At 40.4% G+C, this 14,655-nt stretch overlaps 1 protein-coding gene across 1 annotated transcript in view; it reads right to left on the bottom strand.

Moving 5' to 3' along the window:
• Positions 1 to 14,655, bottom strand: part of BUD13 (BUD13 spliceosome associated protein) — a 29,285-nt gene that overhangs the window by 13,189 nt on the left and 1,441 nt on the right. The window contains exons 2-9 of the mRNA XM_028105807.2: positions 13,913 to 14,006; positions 9,611 to 9,695; positions 5,918 to 6,790; positions 4,271 to 4,575; positions 2,600 to 2,705; positions 2,133 to 2,271; positions 1,630 to 1,814; positions 1,317 to 1,398 (exon numbers count right to left, since the gene is read on the bottom strand). Coding sequence (XP_027961608.2) covers positions 1,317 to 1,398; positions 1,630 to 1,814; positions 2,133 to 2,271; positions 2,600 to 2,705; positions 4,271 to 4,575; positions 5,918 to 6,790; positions 9,611 to 9,695; positions 13,913 to 14,006 — 1,869 coding nt within the window. The remainder of the gene's footprint in view (positions 1 to 1,316; positions 1,399 to 1,629; positions 1,815 to 2,132; positions 2,272 to 2,599; positions 2,706 to 4,270; positions 4,576 to 5,917; positions 6,791 to 9,610; positions 9,696 to 13,912; positions 14,007 to 14,655) is intronic.

Here is a 14,655-nt window from a genome sequence, read left to right as displayed (position 1 = left end):
ATTAGAATTTCAAAAAACATGTATCTGCCACCATGAACCCTAGCTTCCCATTAAAGATTTTGGTGATGAGATCAGAGGTAATATTAACAAATACAAGATTAGTTGACGGTGTGTAGCGAAAAATGTCAACATTTGGCAGGTCTGAAAAACTCAGCAAACCAGTATTTTCCAAATGACCAGTACATGATGTTATAAAATCATGCACCAGGAAAAGATCCATCCAAAGCAGGGGAAAAAAAAATGGATTTTAATGTAACAGTATGGAAAGTTTTTTGATACAGTTTCAGACTCCATATTACAAATCACCTTTAAGAAACTATCACTTGCTGAGTTTTTCTGTAGTATCAAAACATATAATACGCCTTCCTTTTCTAACTACCTATGTATAAGGCTGAATTTTCTAAGGCTAAATTTTCTTCCTGTACGTCAACTAAACATGGTGCAAAAGACTCAATGCAGAATCCTGCTATCTACCATTAAGCCAAATATGAGTGAGATTTGCAAAAGTGCTAATCAATGCCATTCTTCTATTTTCTTTGTTTGGAAAACAGTTATTTTTCTTAAAAAATATGGCAATTATGTTAACATAATGGCTTTATTATGTTTTTAATGAACTAATAAACACTTTTTAAACATCTCAGTTTAGTTTCTAATATAGTAAATATTAAAAGATATATTCCACATAAACAGAAGTTTTTTTGGGGTTCTCAGTAATTTTTAAGAGTATAAAGGGGTCTTGAGATCAAAATTTTGAGAATCACCATGCTAAGTGCTAGAACTACGTCCTTTAGTTGGCAAGAGGAGATGGGCTCTAACATGTAAGTAGAGGGACAGACTTTGGATAGAAACACATTTAGGTCATCGTGCTAATAGGCAGGAAATTAGAGTATATGGATAGATGCTGGTTATATGGGTCAGTGAGACACTGTAAGTAGCTCACTCCTAAGGCAGTGAAGAGAAGGTTCAAGAACTACATTTTAAAGATACAACATACAAAAGACTCCAGACTCCCACCCATCATTCATCCCCTTCTAAACCTCAGAAAATATCACTAGAAAACAAAGGGTATCCTACCTGCAGCACCAGAGTTATTTGTCCAGAGCTTTAAAAAGCTTTGAAATGGAAAAAAAAAGGAGGAGGAGTATTCTAAGCATGGGAAACAGGATCTAGGGACCTTAGAAACAGAAGGAAGCAAACTGAGTTTTATTAACTTTGTGCTTAGAGCAGAGAGTAAGGGGGAGTGATTTAAGAATGGTTAGGGAAGGTCAGGGTCAGATGGAAGAGAAAACAAAACCGTAGGAAACATTCAGGCTTACCTGTCCACTCCATCCCAGCGATATCCAGGCCAGATATTGAATCTGTTGGGAGGAGGTGCAGGACCACTGTAGCGAGGTCTCTCTAGGGAGAGGAGAAAAAGAGAAAAGAAGTTAGTTACCTATGTAACTCAATTCAGAGCTGGGTGGCAGTGGTAACAAAAAATTTTATACAGAAATCTCTACTGAGCTGAACCCAAATTCCCAAACACAAGGAACCTAAGACTGTATGGGAAAGCCCGTACACGTGCCCAGCTAAAGACTCTCTCTCCTTCCATAAGTCACCTCCATCTCTGGTGAGTCCCAGAAGGCTCACCTTTCTTATTCTTGTTCTCCTTGGCTTTATTCTTCTTGATAAAGTTGGCCATGGGGTCCCCCTCTCTTTCCTGTTCTCTCAGCATCCGATCCAGATCTTCGTCATCAATATAGCGGGCCAGAGGCTTCTGCATTTCCTTCACTGCATCCTCCACGTTTTGTTGCTGCTGCCGGCTCTGGGCTAGCCTGGGCAAAAAGAACCAAGAGCGTCTGCTATCCTGTGTAACATTTCCCCTCTTACACTGAGATAGACCATATGACTACATTTGGAGAACCTCATTTTTCTGGCAGCATAGGCCAAATATTGAAAAGAGTAAAATTCCTAGAATATCAACTGAAAGTGTGTACTCCATCAGTATCTTAGAAAGGAGACTGAGCACACTGGATTTTCCATTCCTGAAACAGCTCTGAAGGCAAAGCAATGAACTAGCTGGTCAGAAAAGTAAAGAATGAGCTTCTCCAGTCCTAGCGTAGTCGTGTTCTTCATTTCGGTGATTCTCTTACCCTTTGCCCCACTGAGCGTACAGCTCATCTCTCTCCAAGTCCTTCTCTGCTTTTCTCCTTTGCTCTAAACGTTCCAGTTTCAAATTCCTCTTACGACCAGATTTATCTCGAAATACGGTTTCAGCATACTGGAATTCAGCTGCAAAGGAAAATTCTACTTTTAAAGATAAACACCAGATATCAAAATCAGAAATAATTCTAACAGCTGAAATCAACCACTTGGGATTCTGATGCTGGATAAAAACTTTTGCAGCCAGACTACAAATAGTTCCTACCAATATCTAACCTTTTTCAAGAAGGAAAAGAACCACTTGGGCCCACTAAGAAGTTAAAATAATGCATAAAACCAGAGCTTCTGAAATTTATTATCAATTAAAAGTTTAAAATATCAGGTACAATAAACTACATTAAAAAAATAATAAAATCTACATGAGCCTCGAATGGTCTCTGCACTTTCACATTTTTACCTTCAAACGCCAGGGCTTCTTGGTCCCGTTTCTTGAGCTCCTGCTGTTCTCGCTGTATGTCAGTTAACACCAACCCAGTTTTAGCCCCAGAATACATGTGTGCAGCCTATGCAATGGAAAAGGGAGCATCCAACATTAATGAGACAATGGAGCAGCAGGCTCCAGGGTATACACAGTTAGGTGCATTTTTGCCTGATGATTAGCAATAACCAAACCAAAAAGTCTAGCCTTGTATTCTCATTACTGACCACAAGATTCACAAAATAAAAAAGAATAAATAAAATTGAATTTGATGGCAAATTAACACTACTATCAAGTTTTAAGAATAAACAGAAACACAAACCCAGAAAATACTAAAGAAAAGGCACAGCATCTATATTTCTGACTTTTCAGTATATAAACTGCACACATGAAGCCGCACTCTCAGGTCACCTGATCAGAAACCTGTATCAAGCTCTAAGCCCTCCAGCAGAGACCCACACTGATAAAATATTCCATTTCAACTACAAACTCAAGCAAACTAAGGTCCTTCAATTGTGGATATATTTTAGGATCATGACAAAGTTATGACCAAATCAAACCTTTTTATTAAACTCCATTCCATATCAAGATAAACAACCGACCCACAAATAGAGTATACAGTGTATCATGTGCAATGTACCCAATTTGATTACTAGGAAATTGTCCATCAAGTAAATAGACACATAAAATGTCAAGGCATCCACTTGCAACACAAACCTCACTTCCTTCCCCAAAAGAGAAGAACCCCACTTCCTGAGTCAGGGACAGACTACAAGGACCATGTGGGCGACAGAGGAGACCTACCTGAAAAGTCTGGGTTGGAGGGAAACAAGCACACTGCAGGCTCTATTCCTGTTTCTTAACCAACTCACTGGAATAAGATTCTGTCCCTAGCACTGATGTGCTTTACAAAACAACTGCTCAGAGTTCATGTGGATGTTCTGGGCAAGTCATGCTTCATCACAGATTTAAAATAAAACAAAACACTGAATTCCCAGGTGGTATAATTTCCAGAAGTTGTTTTATATTTTAAATGCCTCTCTTTAAGCTGTGGATACAGAGACCCGCAGTCCAATTTATAATAATAAATTGCTTACGCTAATGTCTCACTTTGTCCTGGGCACTGTGCTAAGAGTTTTATTTACCCTGACTCATTTAACTCTCACAATAACCTCATGAAGTACATACTACTATTATCCATGTTTTACAGATGAAGAAGCTGGGGTTTAGAAATATTCCATAGCTTAGTCAAATTTCACAAACAGCAGTTGAAGAAGTAGGATTCGAATATGTGATTTGATTAAAACAAGGTCTGTACTCTGAACTCTACTCTGTAAACTATAGTTCTCAGTTCATTCCCAAGACAATAGGAAGTTTTTCCAGACCTATTAAAAAATGAGATTTGTAGAATAAAGAGGCTAGAAAGGCAGAAGATACTTAGGAAACCTTGTGTTTGCTAGTTTGTCTGGGCTGAGTTATAGGCAGTCCTGCCCTCAGAGAGAAGCAAAGAGCTTTAGAGGTAACTCTGCACTAGATATACTATGCAATCAGGAGCTACCTCCTCCCTCTCTGGTTTGTATACCTGAGACGTGTATAGAGATAGAAAACAAATCACTCTAAGGAAAGGATAGGACTCCTGAAAATTCCTACCTTCTTTCCTAAAGGCTGACTCCTTCGAGGTGGAGACAGATCAGAATCAGAAGATTTGACCCTCTGTTTCCTCCGTGGTGGAGACAGGTCAGAATCAGAGCTCCGATGTGTACGTCTATTCCGTGGAGGTGACAGATCTGAATCAGAATCCTTGTGCCCTGAACTTTGCTTATGTCGAGGAGGAGAAAGATCTGAATCTGAGGCTTTCCGACTGTCACTTGGGTAGGAGGAAGAGTCCAACACGTGACTCTGATGTCTCCTAGGTGAAGAGCTTGTGTGGAACTTCCTATGGCTGGGGGAAGAGTCTAGGAATTAAAAAATAAAGTCTTTAATCCCCTTGGCAGAATCTTAAAAACAGAACTTACCAGGCTAATATTCAATATTCATTCAGTCTTCCTCTAAAGAGCTATCACTAACCTAAATACAAGTACAGATGACACAGGAGAAGAGCAGAGTCAGGGACAACTCTTAAAACCAACAGGCAGGATGTGGAGTTCTATTCCCAAGTTACTAGTGACTGTGACTAGCATGTGAGACCTCAACATACTCACCTATGTCATATTTATCTGAGCACAGAATGGGCAAAACAGCTTGCGCTCAGATCTCAGTGCTGTGGCAAAAGTTAAAAAATTACCTAGAATATACCTGGGTGGCTCAGTCAGTTAAACATCTACCTTCGGCTCACCAAGGCTCCCTGCTCAGCCCCGTGTCAGAAGAAGCCTGCTTCTCCCTCTCCCTCTGCCCCTCCCCCCATTCATGCTCTGGGTTCTCTCTCTCTCTCTCTCTCTCTCTCTCAAATAAATAAAATCCTTAAAAAAAAAAAAAATGAAAACAGTACCTAGGAACAAAGACTGAGTAAACAAATCCCACTGCAGAGGCCTGAGTTGTAGACAGAAACATCACAAATCAAGTCTCAAAAAGGCAATCTGCAATGGGTATTAACAGTCTTAAAAATATACATCCCTCTTACCCAATAAATCAATTTCTACTTAGTTTCCTAGGAAACATATCTAGATGTACTTAAATTACCAGGAAATCTGCCTAAAAGTAGAGAAGGAAAAAATCCAGAATGGGGCAACAATTTATGTAAACGGTTTATTTTAAAATTATAAAAGCAAAAATTTAGAAATAACCTAAAATATACAGTATTAGGGAAATGGTTAAGCACATTTATGTAACGGAACATCAATAAAGATCATAAAGACAAAGAGATGTTTTTATGACACAGGGACGATAACGTTAAGTGAAAAACCAGGCAAGATTATACATACAACATGTATATACTACATAGTAAGAGCTTAACTACATAAAAAGTGAATAGAAAAAAGCCTAAAAGACCACTAGCCACAACACTAAGAGTGAATGGCTCTGAATGACAGAATTTTGTATGACCTTTCTTCTACTTCTTTACGCATCTCTATACACTCTGAAATTTTATGGGGTGGGGAGAAAAAACAAAAATATGTAAAAATGTCCTCCTTGCCACGGTAAATTTTAACTCTCCTCAGCCCAACCTCTCCCCATTTCCCTACAGTTTTTAAGACTTCTCCCAAAAAATACCATTCTCATTTCTAAAGACCACAAGTAAAAAATCCAAAAGAAAGCACCTAGGGGGTAAGTCCCTCTCATGGGCAATCAAATGCTTACCTTTAGAATCATGCTTATGGGATTTTGCTTGCTTTTTTCGTGGAGGAGAGAGGTCAGAGTCATACTCATACTTGCTGTTCTTCGGGAGTGATGCATGAGATGGTCCCGGCCCCTTCCAATGTGGAGAAATTTTGCTAGAGGCTCTTTCTGGGGCTTTACTGCTTTTGGTTCTGGGCAGTGAATGAGGGACATTAGCAGCCAAATCAGGGGAGTCATGACAGGCCCTCCTGAGCTGCGATGTGTCCAAGGAGTCAAGAGTCCTTCTAGGTTGAGATGTGTCAGGGGAGCTATTTCGGGCCCTTCTGGGAACAGAGCTATCTGAGGAATTGTGACGGGCCCTCCTAGGAAGAGATGGATCTGGTGTGTTGTGATGGGCTTTCCTAGGAGACACACCTGAAGAGTGACGATGAGGCTTCCTGAGGGGAGAAGGATCCAGAGAAGTATGACAGGCCCTCCTGGGAAGAGATGGGTCTGGGGTGTCATGACGGACCCTCCTTGGGGGAGAGGAATCTGGGGTATCATGACGGACCCTCCTGGGAGGAGATGAATCCGGGGTGTCATGACGGACCCTCCTGGGGGGAAAGGAATCCGGGGTGTTGTGACGGACCCTCCTGGGGGGAGATGAATCCGGGGTGTCGTGACGGACCCTCCTCGGGGGAGATGAATCCGGGGTGTCGTGATGGACCCTCCTGGGGGGCGATGAATCCGGGGTGTCGTGACGGACCCTCCTGGGGGGAGATGAATCCGGGGTGTCGTGACGGACCCTCCTGGGGGGCGATGAATCTGGGGTGTCATGTCGGACCCTCCTGGGGGGAGATGAATCCGGGGAGTCATGACGGAAGTGTCTGTGTGAGGGCAGATCTTCACTGTGGCCTAAACACAAAGGACAAAGAGTTACATCCCCACAGGTGCTCTATTCACCCCTGGTACTCAAAGTTTCAAAAGATGCCCTGGCAACATACATGTCAAAACTACTCAGAAATCCCATCTGCACAGCTCTTCCACTTAGGGGCAGTAAACCAGCACTCTTGAATACCTTAAAGATAACCTCTTGTATTTGCCTAACAAGCCATTTAAATGCATTTTTCATATTATACCTTGGGCTGGTATAATATGGTATTGTATTATACCAGCTGGGCAGGTATCCTTGTTTCACAGACACGAAATCAGAGGCTCCAAGATGAGTGATTTCTTTTTTTTTTTTTGAGATTTTATTTATTTATTCATGAGAGACAGAGGGAGAGAGAGAGAGAGCAGCAGAGGGAGAAGCAGGTTCCCAAGGAGCAGGGAGCCCGATGCAGGACTCGATCCCAGGACCCTGGGATCATGACCTGAGCCAAAGGTAGACACTTAACCATCTGAGCCACCCAGGCGCCCAAGATGAGTGATTTCTTAACAAAAGTCACAGCCACTAAGATAAAGAGATAGGCTAACACCCTGATCCTCTAGCTGTCAATCCAATGCTATTCCTAAAACCGTGTCTGTGCAGAACTCCCAGAGGCTCCTACTGATATTCAGACTAGATAACACACAGTTCATATTCACTCTTCTTTCAAAAGGCAAACTGACTAAGCCTGTGCCACATCAAAATGAAATACTGTTAACTATTTAATCCACATCCCTGTACTCCTTACTGGGGGGAGATAACCAGATAAAAAGAGGGATCAGCATTTCCTAATCACCTACTACAAGCCAGTGGTTTATATAGATTCCCGCACTTAATTCTCCCAACAAGCCTGAAAGACAAATATTGTTATCTCCATTTTATAGATGAAGAAGTTGATACTGAGAAAGGTTAAGTCATATTGCTAATATGAGGTGGAGTAGTGAGGGATCCAGTCCAGATCCACTGGACTCCAGAGTCCATGTGTGATCTTTTAAAATAGGTAGTTGAGGAAAGAGTTTGAAACTTCCAGTTTTCAAAGGTCTAAGAGAATGAAATGTTTACAGCAACTCAGGACATTTCCAAAATCCAGTTTCTCCTCTCCCTCTGTTTCTTGTCATTGAGCTCCATGGCCCCAATACAAACAAATGCTGGGTAGGGCCCAATGAATAATTGCTAAGTGGATGAATTAAACCAAGTCAACTCCTTTACTTTGGGGAATAGTCCTATCTGACTGGAATCACCACTCACAAAAGAGTACTGATATCTGTGGGAGACCTGACAGCAAATCTAATCCATGCCGTTGATAAATTAAATGATATTTGTAAGAAGGAAGTAAGGATCAGAGACCAGTGAGGGTATTTCCAGTGACAAATGGGATGAAGCAGTGAGAGTGAAGAAAAAGAATTATCTGGGGGGAGGGGGGCAAGGGAGTGAGGGCAGTTTGGTATCACTTCCTAGACCTATAATATGGAGACCAGAAGATTCTCTCTGAAAAAAGGACTATGGAAAAGACTGGAAATACAACCACAGGATAAGGCAGAAAATAGTAAGAGTAAACAAGATTCTGATAAAAGAGTACATACTGATAATAAACTTTTTATTCATAAAACATAATAATGTACTGAAAAGTTAACTGAGGCAATAGTGATCACTAACCTATAGCCAACTGTCACTGTCACTTTGGTTATGCATTTTTTTCTTATCAGAATTGTAGAGTAATTAACATAAGCAAAAAGTGTAACACAGAAAGAACAAATCCTGTTTAGGAGTTAATTCTTCTACCCTTCATGTATGAAAAAGGAACATGTGTCAAGAGTAAACTGGAGTTAAATGGCTATTCAGAAGATCCCTGTTTATGCCAGGCAGGGGAAACACCAAGACAAATAAGAATATGGCTTGTCTAGGGGCGACTGGGTGGCTCAGTCATTAAGCATTTGCCTTCGGCTCAGGTCATGATCCCTGGGTCCTAGGATCAAGACCCGCATCGGGCTCCCTGCTCAGCGGGAAGCCTGCTTCTCCCTCTCCCCCTGCTTCTGTTCCCTCTTTAAAATCTTAAAAAGAAAAAAAAAAAAGAAATATTTACTGAATATTTACAGAAAAGATTTTATTTATTTATTTGACAGAGAAAGACACAGCGAGAGAGGGAACAGAAGCAGGGGCAGAGGGAGAGGGAGAAGCAGGCTTCCCGCTGAGCAGGGAGCCCGATGTGGGTCTCGATCCCAGGACCCAGGGATCATGATCTGAGCCGAAGGCAGACGCTTAATGACTGAGCCACCCAGGCGCCCCTAAATAAAAAATAAAAAAAAAGAAGAGGGCTTGTCTCTGCTCAAACGTGACAAACAAATGCCCTTTATCCAATCCTCAAAAACAAAAAATTTTTAAACAAGGAGTTAAATTATCAGCCTAGGGAGAGGGTAAAGAGTGCGCAAGTGGAGGATAATGCACTGCAAAATACCAATATTTAAAGGAAGAACAAAGAAAGATTTACTCCTCCAAAGCCCTATCTATGTACTAAGTGGCCCTCTATTTGGGCCTGAGGGGAGTGGTTACTGCAAGGTCCCCAAATAAGTCACTTCTTGACTTCAGTAACCCTAATGGCCAAAATATAAGAGAAAATGGGATACTTGGTCTCTCAGTTCCCATGTCTTGCTACCTCTGAAGTTCTGAATTCTTTTTCACACTGTATTTTTCAGGATCAAGGACACACTAAAACAAACTATGAATTTCTCTAAAAGAAAAGTATAAAGAACAAAAAAAGGCCTCCCCTATATATGGGAAATTTAAATTTATCCATTGTTGAAACTAACCTCCCAGAAGCTTCCATTTGGCACTGGAACGAAAGGCTTCCATCTGCTTTACCTCTTCCGGCCGCTCATCCACAAACTCAGCCACCTGTCAGAGTTAGGACACTTGTGTTGAGAAAATCCACAGGACCCAGGCAAGGAGCACTGTTTTTTCAAGAACCTGAAGCTATGACCATTCCCATTCCTAATGTACATGGCACACGCCAGTCCAAAATAGCCATGCAGAAACATGCAGAAACATGTAGTGGTCCTCAGTTCTGTCTGCCCCACGAGATGTTTATCTGACTGTCCCTGGATAGTTTAATTATAGATCTTTGTTTGACTAATCAATTTTCCTCCAAAGGTGAATTTCTTCATTACAAACCTTCTTTATCAACCTGCCAGGTACGCAACCACCACGGATAAGCTAAAAGCTAAATTCCTTTTACCTTTTTACTTTTACATTCAGAGTGAAGATACAGGCAGGCTCCCTGTCATGCCTATCACTCCTCAAGGGCTTCGGGCTCATTATGAAACTTCTGTTGTTATAGGTAATCACAATGACAGGTTTTCTTAAATCCAACCAAAAGAAGTCATTAAGAAGTACATAGAATCACAGCATCTTTAAGGGATAAAAACACATTTCATATCATCCAAATTCCCGAACAAATCTGGAATCTTCTCGTATCCTTGATAAATTATCACTCACCCAGTCCCTCCCTGACAGGGAACCAATTTACTGGCAGTGAACTCATTATGTTACAAGACAGTCCATTGTATTTGGGGGCAGTGCTAGAAAGTCTTTAGTTTTATTGGACCTGTACCTACCTTCCTATAGCTTCTTTCCATTAACTCTAGTTCTGACTCAATGCAATTGATCCTCTTTCCACATAACAGACTTTCAAAGACAACTGGTATAATAAATTCTAGTTACAGAGTAGCAACCACATGCCAGGCACTGTGTTTGGGCTTTATTTACATTATCTCACTCAATCCTCAAAACAGCCCTCCAAAGAAAGGTTCAACACTAATAAAGAACAAACTATGACTCAGAGAAGTTAAATAGATTTCTCAATGTCACAAGCTAGCAAGTGGCAGAACCGAAATCCAAACCCAGGTCATAATTCACTTCTATTTTTCTGTTCCCAAGAGCCTACCATCATTCCTCAAGTAACCTAGTTTTGAGATAGGAAAGCACAGGCTTGAATTCAAGCAAGATAAACTAAGATCTAAATCACCAGCTCTGCCACTTAATATTTCTGTAGCCTTTGGCAAATTATTTTCTCTAAACCTCAATTTCCTCATTTGTGGAAGGAGGACTCAAGGTTCTATGAGGATTCAATGAGATAATTCATGTAAGCTAAGCAGCTTGGTACGTGGTAAATGCTCAATAAATTATACCCATTATTCCGTGCTGCCACTGGTATTGTGCTTGTTCTAATTATTTTGCCATTATTACTGGTGGTGGTGGTGGTCTTGCAGCGACAAAAATGAATTCAATAATCAAGATCTGCTTTAACCAGTGTGGAGAGCAGTGGGGCTAACACCTCCCTTGTTCGGGTTTTGAGGCAATCGTAAGAGCAAAAGACAGTATTATAAAGGAAAATTAATAGACTTGATTATATAAAAATTAAAATTTTTAAATGTCAAAAACTTAAAAATGAAAAGGCAAATAAAAAAATACTTATGACAGTAAAACAAGTAATATATTCTTATTTACATAAATATCAAATAAATCAATGAAAAAATTTAAAAGTCCAATTTTCTAAACAATGGAAAAATGCCAAAAAAGTCATAAAATACAAATGCCCAATAAACATATGAAAAAAAACTATTCACTATTTTTCAAAGAAACTGGATACCACTGTTCACCTGCCAAACAGACACAGGTTTGAACCTATTGCTTTTGTTGTTATAAATAATTCTCTAGTATTGATGAAGAAATGGGGAAAATGGCATTCTCAAACAACTCTAGGGAGAGTATAAATTGGTACCACCTTTTGGAAAGCAATATGGGAATACAGCTCAAAAGGACCATACTTTCTAACCTATTAATTTCATTTGATAGGAATAAAGAAATAAACAGATTTCCACAATGACTTCTCTACGTTTTTCAAAGCATTATATTTTAAAACAGAAAACCACCCATGCATACAGTAAAAGGACAGGTTAAATTAATATATATAATGAATTACCGTTGCAACCACTAAAAGTCATGTCCTCAAAGAGTATTTTAAAATCTTACTAAAGTAGTCACAACATATTATTATATGAAAGAGCAGGTTCCAGAACCATATGTTCAGTATGATCCCGATTATATTTAAAAAATAAATAAAATACAAGTATGTATAATCTATGAATTAAAGACATATGCCTCCAAATGTTAGCAGTTATTACCTCTGGACAGTCACAGCGTTAAGTGATTATTATATTTTTTTCAAAATTTTAAACCTTCTTGTAATTCCCAAATATTCTGCAATAAATATGTATTGCTTTTATAACATAAAAAAACAAATGTTGTAAACATTAATTAGGTTAAGTGACTGGATCTGACTCAAATTAATTGGCCCCTAGGATCACTATTTCCCTTCCTTTTTTTTTTTTTTAAAGATTTTATTTATTTGAGAGAGAGCAAGAGAGAAAGCACACGAGCAGGGGCAGAGCGAGAGGAAGAGAGAGAAGCAGACTCCCTGCTGAGCAGGGAGCCCGATGCGGGGCTAGAACCCAGGACCCTGGGGTCATGACCTGAGCTAAAAGCAGACGCTTAACTGACTGAGCCACCCAGGTGCCCCCCGGCCCTTTTTTTAAAGTAATCTCTAAACCCAGTGTGGGGCTCAAACTCAACCCCAAGATCAAGAGCCTCACGCTCGGGCGCCTGGGTGGCTCAGTTGGTTGAGCGACTGCCTTCGGCTCAGGTCATGATCCTGGAGTCCCGGGATCGAGTCCCACATCGGGCTCCCTGCTCAGCAGGGAGTCTGCTTCTCCCTCTGACCCTCTTCCCTCTCACGCTCTCTATCTCTCATTCTCTCTCTCTCAAATAAATAAATAAAATCTTAAAAAAAAAAAAAAAAAAGAGCCTCACGCTCCACCGACTTAGCCAGCCAGGTGACCCACTATTTCCCTTCTAATTACTGATAAACTTTCTCTTAAAAGATGTACCATAGGGGCGCCTGAGTGGCTCAGTAGTCGGTTAAGCAGCTGCCTTCGGCTCAAGTCATGATCCCAAGGTCCTGGAATCGAGCTCCACGTCCTGGTCCCTGCACGGTGGGAAGTCTGCTTCTCCCTCTCCCTCTGCCTGCTGCTCTGCCTACTTGTGCTCTCTCTGTGTCAAATAAATAAATAAAATCTTTAAAAAAAAAAAGATGTACTACAGAATATGCTGGGGACTAACATTGAATATACTCATCTGGAATTCATTTTTACAACCTTTTAGTGCAATACAGCCTATCAACAGCTCTCCTTCTCACCATGTTTCTCAGTAAGGTTTCCATGACAGAACCAACGCAAGATTATTTGCCTACACTTTTGCCCACTTGGTTCTTACTGGTCCTTCAAAACTCAGTTCGGGTATTTACATCCTTAATAGAATTTCCCAGTGGGGGGGGGGGGGCGCCTGGGTGGCTCAGTGGGCTCAGGTCATGATGCCATGGTCCTGGGATAGAGCCCCATGTCGTAGGGCTCCCTGCTCAGCTGGGAGTCTGTTCTCCCTCTCCCTCTGCCCTCACCCCTGCCCTGACTTATGTGTGTTCTCTCTCTCTCAAATAAATAAATAAAATCTTAAAAAAAAAATTTCCCAGTGGAATAAAAAAATGTGCTACTTCCCCAGTGCTCTAATAGCACTTGGTACATATATGAAATGTCTCTCCGCCATTTATCACATTGTTGAAATTTGAAATTCAGTCTCCCATTTAGGGTATGGTCTCTAAAGTACAGACACTAGGTAGGTTTGTAGGTTTATTAACCTACATATCTACAGTACTTAAACAAAAATATACAATTTTAAACCGGTTGAATCAATGAATAAAAGGAACAAATAAAGTTTCCTTTAATTAAAGCTGAAATTGTTTTTAAGGTACATATCAATAAACTGAACCATGGCTAATTGTAAACATTACAATTAGAAGTCCTGTCTCTCTGGGATTAGTTCCCATTTCTAGGCTAATGAGGCCCTCCATAAATAAAGAAAACAGTCTATAGGCATCATCAAAGAAGACTACTTTAAAACAGCTCTTTGAAAAGTGTCACTGCCCTCAACATATATGTATAAATCTACCCTGTACTGGGAAGCAAGATTGAGAAGTCCTCACAGCCTCAAAAGATACATACCACAGGCAAATCTCCATCATCATCTTCTTCCTCCTTTTCCGGTTTAGTGGTGGAAATAGATGTCCAGCTCACATCATCATCCACAATCCGCATTCTAAATGTGAAAAATAAAAAGACCAAAAAGGAAGAACCATTCCTGGGTAACAGACTATAAACACTTATCTATGGATTTTAGGATAAAGCTCAAAATCCTACAAGATTCTACAAGGTCCAGTCTTTGCCTATAGGGCGAACTTCACCTTGTACCACTGCCTCCACATTTCACTACCTTGCTGGCCATCTTTTGGTGCCTGGAATGAGCACATTCCTTAGCACATCAGTTTTCACATAATCAGTTCCTTCCCTCTGCCTGACCTAGTCTTCGTTCTTTAATGGGAAACTCTTAAGATTCTTAAGAGTCCTAGCTTATATTTAACTTCCTTGAGCTTCTCCCCTTACCTCCCTCAACCCCTGTTATGCATGCATGGAATACTTTCATTGTATTATTCACAAAGAAAATAAATCAGTTATGTAATTAGATGTGTAAAGCCCGTATGCCCATTTAACTACAAGGTCCACCAGAATAGGGACTATGCCTTCTCATTCACAGTGATATCCTCAACACCCTGAAGTAACTGGCATAAGAAGTACGTATTCAATAAATGTTTGTTACACAGATAAACTATGGGTGAGTCCAAACAATTAACAACGACTGCCCTGATGTGAACAGTTCTATGTGAAAAACCATGATCACTAAATACATC

This window comes from Eumetopias jubatus, unplaced genomic scaffold (genome assembly GCF_037043125.1).
Source record: "Eumetopias jubatus isolate StellerSeaLion01/CBP00866 unplaced genomic scaffold, mEumJub1_p1.0 scaffold_13, whole genome shotgun sequence".
NCBI lineage: Eukaryota > Metazoa > Chordata > Mammalia > Carnivora > Otariidae > Eumetopias > Eumetopias jubatus.
The sequence above is the reverse complement of the archived record's forward strand: the minus strand, read 5'-3'. Positions and strand labels throughout refer to the sequence as shown.